The sequence below is a fragment of the Lithobates pipiens genome, unplaced genomic scaffold, assembly GCF_037356315.1.
Source record: "Lithobates pipiens isolate NorthernLeopardFrog02 unplaced genomic scaffold, aLitPip1_a1.2 Scaffold_30, whole genome shotgun sequence".
Lineage (NCBI taxonomy): Eukaryota > Metazoa > Chordata > Amphibia > Anura > Ranidae > Lithobates > Lithobates pipiens.
Genome location: NW_027507791.1, coordinates 84363485 through 84377055, shown reverse-complemented (window position 1 = coordinate 84377055; position 13571 = coordinate 84363485). Strand labels below are relative to the sequence as shown.

The following is a 13571-nucleotide window of genomic DNA, read 5'->3' as shown; positions in this document are numbered from 1 at the left end:
ATACAGGAGATCCTAATGGAAGGTGAAAAGAAAGGTATGATCTCTAGTTATAATGTGCTTTCAATGCAATACAAGAGGTGTAAATGGGAGGAGGATGTGGGAGCCATGTATGGGGAGACGTGGAACCTTTGCCTCGCCTCCGCCTCCCTGGTCTCAGTAGCCGCCTCTCAAAAATGATCTCATCTTTATCTGCTACATTGGGCATATAGGACTCAGGTATGACTTCACAAATGGGGAGTACGTGGACACACCCCTCTGACCAAAATGTGAGATGGACAATGGTGACCTCATGCACATACTCTGGAAATGTCCCAAACTCTTCCGCTATTGGAAGAAAGTCCTTGCAATACCACAGGTTTATACTATCACTACACCACAAAACCCTATGGTATGCCTACTGGGTGCCCTGGATGAGGAGATATTAACCCCTTCAGCTCACACGGTGATTCTTCATCTGCTATATGTTGCCCATAAACTAATTGCACAATTTTGGATAACTCCCAGGGTTTCCACTAGGCGACAATAGGTCAAAAAGGTTAATACACTGCTAATAAGAGAAAAACTAACATATCAGCACAGAAATGCACCACGCAAATTCTATGCAATGTGGCAGGCTTGGTTGGATGCTCCGGGGTTGGCACCACATCAATTGGTAAAAGACAGACTTTTACAGGGATAGGAGTTAAAAGACGCTAACTTTAGTAGTCGAAAAGAGAACATACATAGCACTTGATTCAAGTAGTATTGATGACTTTGGTGGGTCATGTAGAATGCTTGGGAGCGACATGTCCCCAGGGCCCTGGGGGCATGTAGAGCCCTTTAAGAATATTCAACTGTCTTATTTTTCTTTATGATGTTTTTTTTTTTTTTAATTGGTTCCTTCTTAATTAGTTCTATCTGCTATGCCTTTCTCATGTATCATTGCATATCATTTAGAATGTTTAAATCACATATAGACTGTACACAATACAATGTTTGACAAAGCAACTTGTGATAACAATTGTTTTCTATCTTATCCTGTAATATCCTGTATGGCATGTATTTGGCACAATAAACAAAATAAAAATCTTTTTCTGACTAAAAAAAAAAAAAATAAAGTTTATTATTATTGGCTAAATACATCTATATACATGAAATGACAGTCATCAGATGAAGCTAGATTGATCTACGATAGCCTTTCATAACTTATTTTCCCATAGAAACCCCTAAAATAATTTTTAGGTTTGGGGAACCCCTACTAAAATCAATTCATTGGGAGTCAATGGCAAAAATGCCCCTTACATTTGAGAAGGAATGCCACACTTACAGACAGCTAAAATGAACATTGATGTAGTTGTTTTTGCCAAGTGGCACTGGTCCTGTAACTATGCAGGCACCGTCAGATGGAAAGAATGCTCAAGGAATCTCTACCCCTAGCAATCTCTGGAGGAGCCCTAAGGTTGAGAATGGCTGGTCTAAGATCTCTCGTCTGGTGGAAAGCAGATGCCCACCAGCAACCCTAATGAGACAGATTAAAAAAACTCTTTTCCTTTATCATTACAATTCTCCCTCTGAGCATGTCTCATTCACTGCATCCTCCTTCCACTCTGCATTAACATAAACTTGCCTAGTCAGCAGAGCTAGAATGCCTGGGGTTGTCAGAAAATAGCACGTGTGATCTATCTTTTAAAGTCTATATGCAGCAATTAAGTGCATTCAAATTTTGCAGTGTCCAGTTTTGCAGTCAAATTTGAGAAAATCCCACTATGTTTTTACATGTTTTCCCATGTGCACAGCATACCTAAAAATACTTTCCATCTTTTAGGTGCTTGTTTTGAGCAGGCCTTGGAAAGACAGCAAGCTACTCTGAATAATTTAAATGAAATGAAACTTAATCTGTCTCCACTGACAGCAAGGGACATACTGAGTATCCCCTCATTATCACAGCAAAGCAGAAGCTCAACTTTAAGTTCTTTAACCCTTTGTTAGGATAGAATGTTCAAATTTACAACCGATAATGAAATCTGCAAGCACAGTACAGAAGAGTTAATTATGGTAATTGTCAACTCTCCAGTCTCATCTGCATAGCAAGGGGAAACTTCAGTTTTTAGAAAAGTGTAAAAAAGTACACAATTTCTTGCTTTTAATTATGCTATGTGAATGAGAAGATTTAACACATCTCATGGAGCTGCTGCAAAAGTGGAAGTACACTTCAAAGTAATATTAAAGGTTTGTTTTGTTTAAAATAGCAAACATGTCACAATTACCTGCTCTGTGCAATGGTTTTGCCCCGCCAGTGCTTTGGGCTTCTACCCCCCCATGCCAAGTGCCTCATAGCAAGCCACTTGCTATGAGGGCGTTCATGCATGCTCGCTCCTGAGCCCTGCTCTGTGTGTCCATAAGGCACACAGAGCAGGGCTGGGCTCCATCCCCAACTCTCTCATTACTGGCTATGATTGACAGCAGAGGGAGACAATGGCTCCTGCTACTGTATCTGAGTCAATGAGGATTGAAAGAGCTGAGGGAGTCTCGGCTCTTGTGCACATCACTGGATGGAGAACGGGTTCAGGTATGTATTTAGGGGGGCTGCGACAGAAGCTGCATTCAGAAGGTTTTGTACCTTACTGCAGAAAATGTCACAGCCACGGCACTACCTGCACGGAGTTTGCATGTTCTCCCTGTGTCTGTGTGAGATTCTCTCCACACTCCAAAGACATGCTAATAGCTTTAGTCACATCTGTCTAAATAGGTCCTATTATGTTTTTTTAGGAATGTGAGTAAGGGAGGTTAGATTGCAAAGGGGCTGATGTGAATGTACAATGGCCCATAACAACTTGATACAAAATAATATTCTTTAGCAAGATACATCCCATATAATAATTATGCTTCAGAAATGTGTGTGTGCTGAAAATTGCCCCCAGCATTGCTCCTGTTTCTTCTAGCTGGAGGCTGCCATTTTGCTGAAGCCCAGAGCGCCTGAGCAGAAGTAAATCATAAAGCAGAACTAAACCCAACAGTTTAAAAAAAGTTACATTCCTGAAATGCCAGCATTGCTGTCACATTTGATTTTTTCCCCAACTAAACTGTCAAATCTTCAAATAACTGGTGTCATAACAGACCACATTTGCAGCACCCCAGCAGTTGCAGATTAAACAAAAGTAGCTTTCTTGGCTATAAAGGATAAGAGGATTTATTTCCACTTTAATGCTACCAGCACATCGGCTTCTACAAATTCGTCAGCACCTAAAGGTGCCTAAACATGGAGAGAAACTGAATATGTGCCGAGCAGGGTGAAACAGTGTATTGCTGAATTTTTAAACAGTGTAGGTACTTTTTTAAAAATGTTTTACATAGTTATAACTGCAAAGTGGACTCTAGGCCCAGGAAGTTAGAGATGAGATGCCATCTAAAATCTGACAGCTGTTGTACTGCCAACTGCCATATCTTATGTGAGAGCCCCATATAAAGAGGAATGCACACTACAGAGCTCTGGGGTTGATACTGATATATTAACTTAGGAGCTAGAAGACGGAGTGTGATATCAGCATAGAAAATCCAGACAGCTGACAGCAGCAACTGTCACATCTCCAGGGGTCTTTTACCTTTGACAAAGAGTAATCTTAAATCAAGGCTGAATTGGAAGGTAAATGTTTCAATAGGCACGTATATAGACTTATATACCTAAAGACTTTCAAATTCAAATCCTTGCATAAGATCAAAGATACTCAGTTTTTTTCGTTTCTGGCAGTGGAAAATATTGATATGTCAACACAAGCCAGGGGGTTCAGCAGCCAACAGGGCAACTGAAACATCAAAATATCAAAGCTACACCTCCTGACAAACTTACAATGGGTTCTTCTCCAATGCGAGACATCAACAGGAAGGTGTGGAGATCACCATGCTTCATAAATGGTAGGATGACCATTGGAACTGGCAGCCTTCCCTTTGTACGACTTCTCAGACTCACTCCTGTGAATGATATACGTAGAATGAATACTTTGGGTGCTGTTCAATCAACTACAAGTAACTAGACTGCATGGCATGCTTTATATATAGAGGTCTTCAAGCATAGACAATCTCAACACTTGGGCCTGCAGCAAATGACTAAGAGAATGTTTAGTGCTTTGTACTGCAATTTGTTTTAAATGATTGTAGCATTGTTTATGATCTGGAAAACTCTACTGCTACCCAAACGAGTCACCATGCAGCAAGACAAAATTTTATGTGTATGCTCCAGGCTTCCATATAGACTATGGTAGGTCTATGAACTTCCACTTCTACATAGTTTTACCACTGCACCTTTTATAAACTAATTGCATTTGCCTGCATTATTATTAGCACCTGACCAATCACAGTTCTGTAATATCTTTGGTATCTTTGAATATTTGGTATATGACTAAGGCCGGCCATAAACAGAGCAAATTTCCTTCCTGAAATCACGCGTTGCAGGAAAGAAATCCGCTTGATTCCCCCATTAACACAGTGTTGACAGGAGAATGCTTCCTGTGGAGCCACTGTGTTCTCCCAGGGGATGCTGTGGGGGATACCATTTGGATCACACTTCTTGATGTTGTAACCCCAATTGTGTAAAATATTTTATACTATGTAATATGTGATGTAATATATGTGGTTCAAACCTTTCAAATCGAGAAAATAAATGTTATTAATTCTTATTTTTTTGGTTAGAAGTTGCCGTGAACGTCCTATAAAGAGCAATTGTGGTTTTCCTAATGTAGACACTCTAATACAAGGAGGTATATTACAGGCTCATCAACAGGTGAAACGAAGAAAAAAAAACCCTAATAATGAAAACTAATGTGCCACCACATCTATGGACTGGTAAGCTGCAATATATTACATGCTATTACTGCTTTAAGCCAATTAGTTGAATTTTTATAGCTGGAAGGTTTGGAGTTTAAGTGATACCCTTTATTGTATAAGTAACAACTTAAAACACTATAGACGCGATTTAAACAATGTGCGTTGACATTTGATCACAATCAGCCAAGAAAATATTATGCAACAGGAGAAATCAGAAAACCAAGGTTATCTCGGTGCTCACGTGACAACCACTAAAGCAGAAAATTTGTCAGACCAAAAAAAAAATAAAAAAAATATCATGAAGGAAGAAGGAGGCAATATCAAAATGTCATAGCTAGTTGGTCACTTTCAAAATCAACCTCATTTATCACAATAATATACACAGGCAGATATGACTGATGGTCAGTTTAAGGAATAAACAAGTCTATAAATCGTCTAACCAGAGTTTAAACAACCGGGAATTGAGTGAGTGATTGAATGGGGTGTAGTCATTGGCCCCTAGTAGGTGGTCATTAAGCCACTGTAATATAATTTTCTTATTCCCTCTGTATCATAAGAACGTGTGTCCCTGTGCTTGTGTAATATAAAAAAATCTGCCGATCTGTAACGATATAAGCCCTGCTCCGGGTGCAGGTGATTGCTCTCCTCTCTTCTGTCTCGGCTCACAGCTGCAGTAGGCGCTGACGTCAGTTGGGGAGGCGGAGGAGAGAGAGCCGATGAGCGGCTAGGCGCCGGGAGATGTTTATACAGGTACAGATCGGTGGAGTTTTTACATTACACAGGGACAGGGACAGATGTTCTAACGATAAAGAGGGGATAAGAAGAGTTATGATAGGCAAGAGAAGAACGGGACCAAGGTGGGGGTGCTGGCCCAGGAACAAGCAGGGAGGAGAGGGGGGAGGAGAACAGAGGACACTGACAGGGAGAGCCACAGACAGGAGAGCTGTAGCTGACGGAATCACGCAAATAGACCACGGTATCAGGGGCTTAGCAGCCATGATTATTGTGGTCTGTTTGCAGGGGGGGGGGTATAGCCAGGCAGGATCAGACAGTTTTTTTAGGGTATACAGGGGGTCAAAATTACATAGCACAAGCACTGTGTTGTATAACATGCTTGAAAGGAACAGGATCAGGTTTTTTTTGGACTTTAAATGAGGTGGATGAGTAAATGCAGTCTAAAGATTTAATAAAATTGTCATGCAAACAAACAAAATGAATCATAGCCAAGCCATTGAAATTATAAATACAGTAAAAAAAAAAAAAAAAAAAAAAAGTAATTACACGTATCATGGTATAAATTGTAAATTCCTAGTGTTCAATGCTCCACATGCAGCTGGAACTGAAAATTTCAGCGCATGGAACCCATGGACCTAGCTGGAGCTACTAGGAGAGTGAGATAAAGTGGATTTTTGCATTTATTTCACAAAAAAAGGGTTATTGGGTTTTTAGTATTGGTAGAGGGTATGTAAAACATTTGCATATAGAAAACAATGGTGGGACTACAGAGGCAAAAAAAAAAATTATAGGAAGAGGTCCACTGAATAGAGCAGAGGTGACACTGCAAATTACATCTTAATCTATGAGGCACAGGTAACAGCATACAGGGCCTTGAAAAAGTATTCACACCCCTTGAAATTCTCCACATTTTGTCATGTTACAACCAAAAATGTAAATGTACTTTATTGGGGTGTTATGTAATTGACCAACACAAAGTGGCACATAATTGTGAAGTGGAAGGAAAATGATAAATGGTTTTCAATTTTTTTTACAAAAAAAATCTGAAAAATGTGGCGTGCATTTGTATTTAGCCCCCTTTACTCTGATACCCGTAACTGAAATCTAGTGGAACCAATTGCCTTCAGAAGTCACCTGTGTGTAATTTAATCTCAGTATAAATATAGCTGTTCTATGAAGCCCTCAGAGGTTTGTTAGAGAACCGTAGAGAACAAACAGCATCACAAAGGCCAAAGAACACAACAGACAGGTCAGGGATAAAGTTGTGGAGAAGTTTAAAGCAGGGTTAGGTTATAAAAAAATATCCCAAGCTTTGAATCTCTCACGGAGCACTGTTCAAATCATCATCTGAGTATGGCACAAATGAAAACCTACCAGGACATGGCCGTCTATCTGAACAGTCAGGGCGGGCAAAGAGAGCATCAGAGAAGCAGCCAAGAGGCTCATGACATCTCTGGAGGAGCTGCAGAGAACCACAGCTCAGGTGGGAGAATCTGTTTAAAGGACAACTATTAGTCCTGCACTAGATAAAAGCCACCGCTTTCATTTCAATAGCTGTGTGTTCCCCGCCGCTCGCCATCAAATGCAACCCCCTCTTGTCCGGGGAACTTTGATAGACAGTTTACCTGTCCCAGGATTGGACGGGTGATCTGTCTATCAAAGTTCACAGATAAAGAGGAGGGGCTGTATGTGACGGAGCATGGCAGGGAACACACAGCTATCGAAATGAAAGCGGTTATGTTCCCGGCGCTCTGATCATCTGGGCGGCGTCTCGCCCCTCTCTCTCCCTCTGATCGCTGGGAGAACGGCTCCCAAACAACCCGCCTGCCGGTGGTGTTTCCCAGCCCCCACTCCCAGGCAGTCATAGCTCACCAGCCCTCAAAATCCACTTGCAAAATGGGAGCAGGTGAGTGGAATTTTTGAGAGCTGGTCTATCAGATAAAATCCCAATAAAATAAATTTATGTTTTTGTTTGTAACATGACAAAATTTAGAAAATGTCAAGGGGTATGAATACTATTTCAAGCCACAGCATGTTCAACTGTAAGCTGGAAGAAGCTCCATCGGTAACACTACATTTGAGGGAGTGTGCCTCATTGGGGGTAGTAGAATGAGTAAGGTCTTCCAAAACCCAAGACAGGGCTAAGGTGTGAGAAGAGGGGAAGAGCATACAGGAGGAAATCCATCCAAAATCTGCCGGGGGTGGCAGAGAGGTAGAAAGCGGAGAGAGGGGGAGGCTTCCTGTGGGGGGGGGGGGGGGGGGGAATCCTGGATGGGCCAACTCATTACACAGCACAAAAAGAAAATGTCCATCCAGATAATCATATGGAGAGTAAAGAACGGTTGAAGTATAGATGGTCATTATAGGTTATCCATGGATCCCAAATCTTCAAGAATTTGGAGTGAGCGTCAGTAAATATAGATGCGAAGCTTCTTATGATTCCCATGAGCTGCTGCCTAACTTCAGCGAAATGAAGGAATGGTTTGCACCAGGCTCTGGCCAAGGTCTGCCGTGCTGCATGGAACACCAACCCCACCAGTTTCCTCTGGGCTTTAGTCAAAGAAAGGATCGACTTTTGCACGCAAAGCCTGGAAAGCATTGCTGCATGAGATATGTTTAAGACCATTCAGAACATTGCATAGATCCAGGACCAAAATCATAGGACTTTGGGGCATGTCCAAATATGGAGAAGGGTGCCTGGTTCCCTGCACCCCTGAAAATGCATAGGGGCAAATTTGTCTACCCATATCACGGTTATGTACCAGCGTGTATTTAAATAAAGAAAAGCTACAACAGACAGTACCACATTCATATGGCGTGAAATATATATGCTTTTATAGGACATTTCCAAATGCAAATATCGTAAATGCATGTAATGATTTTAAATGGTTTAATGCAGAATGCGCATTTACTTTAGGTGCATTCAGTTTAGCCGTGTTTAGAGAAAATAGAAATCTGTGTGTCAGGGGCGTCCAAACGTGTGTAAACACCAGAACATTTAAACACAGGAGAGCTTGATTTGAGGAATATGATGTTTGTGTGTTTAAATGAAACAACGCAAGATGTCCATATGAACAAAGGCTTATATTTCAGGGCAGTTACTTGCTTTTTATTTTCTTCTCTTATCATTGAATTGTATACCAGTATCACACATTTCCTCTTCCATGTAACAATATTTTTATACAAGACCCATCCTGAAACTAAGCTCCAAGCAAATTAAAAGTGTATAGCTCCGAGTTTGATAACATGAGCAGTAATATTTTGGCATGTGAAACTATCTGTGAAAACATCATTAGAACATTAAAAAAGTGTAATTCCTAAAGGATGTGACAGGGCATCTGCTCATTTTAATGACAGCAATATATATTATCAGTCTAGAACAAATCGGCCTGGTTTCTAGGCAATGGTTTTTGGTCTTAAGCAAAGTGGGGAAGAGCTTTTTATTTGTGCCTCCACTAGGGAAGTTTCCACTTCATCACTTATCCCTGTGACACCAGGGGTCACCAGGACAGGAAGGCAGAGATGGCAATAAAAATGCTTACAAAGGTTCTCACCTTTCCCTACTGGAGCCTGCAGGCACACACATTTTAATTCCCAAAACAACCTACCCTCCCCTCCCCTCCCCACCACCACTTTGCTAGCATCACTTATTTTACAGGGAAAGCTACCTATTTGCCTTTAGCCACAGGCCTATTGTGCCTAATGGAAAATTTGGCTCTGTATTACACCACTGGAGAGATTTCACGTCTTGCCCCTCTGACTTCCTGTCACCGGAAAAGGAAGTGAAGATACATCTCCTCAATGGGAACACAAGCATCAGAATCAAAATATTTGGTCATTGCTGGAATTTAGCATTCCACTGTAAATGAAAATTGGGAACCTGTCTCATCCATCCATGTATTGGCTGGTAAAAGACTCTTAAGAAGACAATTACAAGAAGACAATTACAAATATTCAATAGCTTTAAGTACAACGAGGAAAGTGCCAAGGCAGTTGAATAAAGTCCAGAAAAGATTTTTATTAAAAGTTGTCTTTAGCAACACATCAATGCATTTGGGACCTTCAAAGGCCCTCTTTATCTGGCTATAAGAGATTACAATAAAAGTACAATAAGTATATGACCTAAATGGTTCACATTGGGTAATATGCATAACTGATTATATATTTAAACAATACTAACACAATGTGAGCCATTTAGATGATATATTCATTGTACTTTATGAGTAATCTCTTAAAGTCCTGGTGAAGGGGAGCCTTTAGAGCCCTTGAATTGTGACATTTTTACTAAACAACTTTTAATAGAAACCTTTAGTAGACTTTATACCGTTGACTTCGCTCTTAACTCCTGGTACTTTAGGTTGGTCTGAGACACAAGTCAACTTATGGCCCTTGTTTGCAGACTTCGCTCTTTTTTTTCGCTCTCCAAGTGCAGCAGTACAGAAATGCAGGAGGACAAAATTGCATAGTTTTGAACAGTGGTAGCTTAAAAAGAGCAGGAGTCTGGAGACAGCTAACTATCTTTGGTTAGTACCTGCGTTTGAATTTAAGTAAATCTTTTTTAAAATGCCTGGTTTAGTTCAGTGCAATACTTGTTTGGCATTTGTTTTCCGTGGTACTTTTTGGAAGCTGGAAAATCTGTCCCAATTGTATGCAGATTTCTAGTCTACATGATGAAAATGCTTGTTTAAATTCCTTGGTTTGTGCCTTGCAGTCTGAGATCAGGAAGCGGTCTAAGCGTGTTTGTTCTGTTGAGCTGCCCTGCAAAAAGCCACCTATTCCTCAAAGACTATGCAGGAGAAGGGAAGTGTGGACAACTGTTGGGCCAGGAAGAGTGAGGCTGTGAACCATAAACATATACTGTAGCTTTTGGTGCGACACTGCATAACAGGTATAGTGTTCTTTCTGAGCTAGAAGCAGATAAAAAGGTTGCAAACATAGCTGCTTGTGAGATGAACAACCCTTCTTTGCATAGGAAGGAGGACCCTGAAATAAAATTGCAATGCCAAAGTAACTGTTTTAATCGGAAGTTGCAAACCAGGCAAGTGTTGTAGATAAGGCTCCTAAAGGAAAATTCATATTCTTGGTGGTGATTCAATTGTAAGAGGTGTTTCTCGCTGGACCCAAAGCAGCATGGCTTTACTGAGGGCACAGTATAAAATAAGTTGCGCTAAAGTGAACAATCACCCTAATATAACACAAGGTACAAATAAATTGTGATCCTTCAAATAAATGTCCATATGGCAACGTGATACAGAGATTGAAGGGGTATTGTCGATCATGAAGAAACAACAAAATACACAGAATTGATAGGTATATGGAGAGATGAGTCGATATATATAGATGCACAGCAAAATCAACTATAGATATAAATTATCCGGTATCCATCAACCGTCGCTAAAGATAGTATTAATACAGAAACGGGTCTCAACTTGGAGAAGCTCTGTAAGTGGAAACCCTCACTGGAGCAGATGGACCCCCTCAAGAGCGGAGTCATACACACAGGCAGATTGAGCCTTCTGCGGGGACAGGTGAATCTTCAAATGCCTCTGATCCCTCAGCGTCTTCAGATAATCAGTGAAGGTTGCTTCGGTGAGGTGCGAAAAAGAGCCCAAAAGATGGATACTCTAACCTTTGTACTCCTGCCCCCTATTTTGAGCAATCATTACCAGCCTCCAAAAATTGATAGAAGAGTGTGCTGTTTCTGTCTGTAGGGATTCCCAGCCTGTATCCAGAGGAGCAATATTTAAGTGGTGAATACAAGCATATAGGTCCCCGCAAGGGTAAGTCCTGGTGACACTCCTGCTTCCTGGTCCCTTGATCTTCCACGCTCTGGCGCTGTCTGTGTATGTGTCCACTGCCGTAAATGGAAAAGCTGGCTGCTGTGGAGGAACTCAGAACGAGGAACTCAGGAACTCAGAACGAGGCATGAGACACAAGACAGGGATGGCTGCAGGGGATGATGGCACTTGTAGTGAACGTGTTTCATGAGCATGCGCGCTGCGATATTCTGGCAAGCCACATTCCCTTTTCAATGGACTCTACTTTACTGAGGGCAGTTCATGTCAGATTAATCCTAATGAGTTTTTTGACTATATTACCAATATGTTTTGGACCAGGGTGGTGCTGTAGCATATCTTGATTTCAGCAAGGCATTTGATACAGTTTCACACAATGATCTAACACAAAAGCTCTACAAGCTAGGACTTAACCCTTGGGTGATTCAGTGGATATGCAGTAGGCTAAAGGATAGATACCAGAGTGTGGTTGTAAATGGGCTTCACTCGGGAACAGAGACCAGTCACTAGTGGTGTACCACAAGGCTCTATACTAGGTCCTGTTCTATTTAATCTATATGTAAGTGATATAACTAAAGGTTTGTTGGGCAAGGTATGTATTTTTGCTGATTATACAAAAGCGTGTAATAGGGTTGAAATCCCTGAAGGTGTTTGTAACATGGAACATGATTTGGCATTGCTGGAGGATTGGTCAACGCAGTGGAAACTGCAGTTCAAGGTTTCTAAATGTAAAATATTGCACCTGGGAAAAAGAATTCCTTCAGAGAGTACACCATTGGGGGTACAGTGTTAGCCAGCACTACAGAAGAAAAAGATTTGGAGGATACTTATTTCAGATGATCGCAAAATTAGCAAACTGTGTGACCAGGTAGTGGGAAAAGTGAATCAAATTTTAGGATGCCTCACTAGAGGGATCATCAGCAGGAGGAAGGAGGTTCCGATTCCCCTATATAGATCTTTAGTGAGAACTAATTTAGAATACGGTGTCCAGTTCTGGAGACCTCACTTACAGAAAGATATTGATAAGACAGAATGAGCCCAGAGACAGGTAAAAATGGTGAAAGGTCTGGGGGATAAAACATATCAAGAGCGACTGCAGGAACTTAAAGCGGATTTCCACCAAAAAATTACCCCTGACATACCACATTTGGCATGTCATTTTTTTGGGGGAGGAGCAGGTACCGTTTGAGGCATCTAGCTCGCAACTTCCTCCCCTGGTGCCGCAGCGCCAGAAGATCACCTTTCCCTCTTTCCTCCCTGCAATCTTCTGGGACATGTCACAGGTCCCAGAAGATTGCCCAGCCATTCACAGTGCGGCTCGTACATGAGCAGTGGGCGCCCACAGTTAGAGTGCTGGCGCTATTGAGAGGAGGGAGAGAGGAGTGAGGCTTTGTGCGCCCGCATCGCTGGACCATGGGACAGGTAAGTGTCTATTAAAAGTCAGCAGCTACACTTTTTGTAGCTGCTGATTTTTAAATGGGTGGAACTCCGCTTTAATATGTATAGACTGGAGGAAAGAAGGGAAAGGGGAGACATGATCGAAACCTGAATATAGTTCAGGAGGGCAGGATGCTCAATATGAAACTAAAATCAAGAACATGGGGACATGCCTTCAAAGTAACTGGAGGAAAGTTCAAAACAAATTTTATATTATTTTAGTGAAAGGGTAGTTAATGCTTGGAATAAACTTCCAGCAGAGGTAGTGAGACAGTCAACAGTAAATGGCTTCAAACATGCTCGGGACAAACATATCTATACACAGATAAAAAAAAATAACGAAAAAAAAAAATGGGCAGACTCTATGGACTGTGAAAAAATATATAAACTGAATATATAAACTCCCTCTAAATGGTGTAAAAAAGTAAAATAAAAATGCAGCTGCTACACACAAAGTGCTAATCAAATATAGTGCTCGCAAACACAATGAATAAATATCCCAATGTATATAAAACCAAATAATGGCCAAACAAAAAGTGACAAAAAGTGCTCCTATCCGAAGGTAAGTAGTGCAAAAGGCTTCAGAAATATTCAGCTCACTTAGAGCTTTGTAATGGTGTCCAGGAATGACGGATGTGGTATCAGATCTTCAAATCCGCAGTTTCTTTAATACGTTTCTCAGCCAAACAAAACAGGTACCCAAAAGTGAAGAAAAAAAAATGGATAGTGAAGTACCATTAAAACAAATTTATTTGTACAAGGGAATGGGTACTTACAAAAAATACGATTTCAAATATAAATCCG

General features: G+C 41.1%; 1 protein-coding gene across 1 annotated transcript in view; it reads right to left on the bottom strand.

Moving 5' to 3' along the window:
- Positions 1-13571, bottom strand: part of TYRO3 (TYRO3 protein tyrosine kinase) — a 312942-nt gene that overhangs the window by 32472 nt on the left and 266899 nt on the right. Inside the window, exon 15 of the mRNA XM_077464521.1 lies at positions 3827-3948. Coding sequence (XP_077320647.1) covers positions 3827-3948 — 122 coding nt within the window. The remainder of the gene's footprint in view (positions 1-3826; positions 3949-13571) is intronic.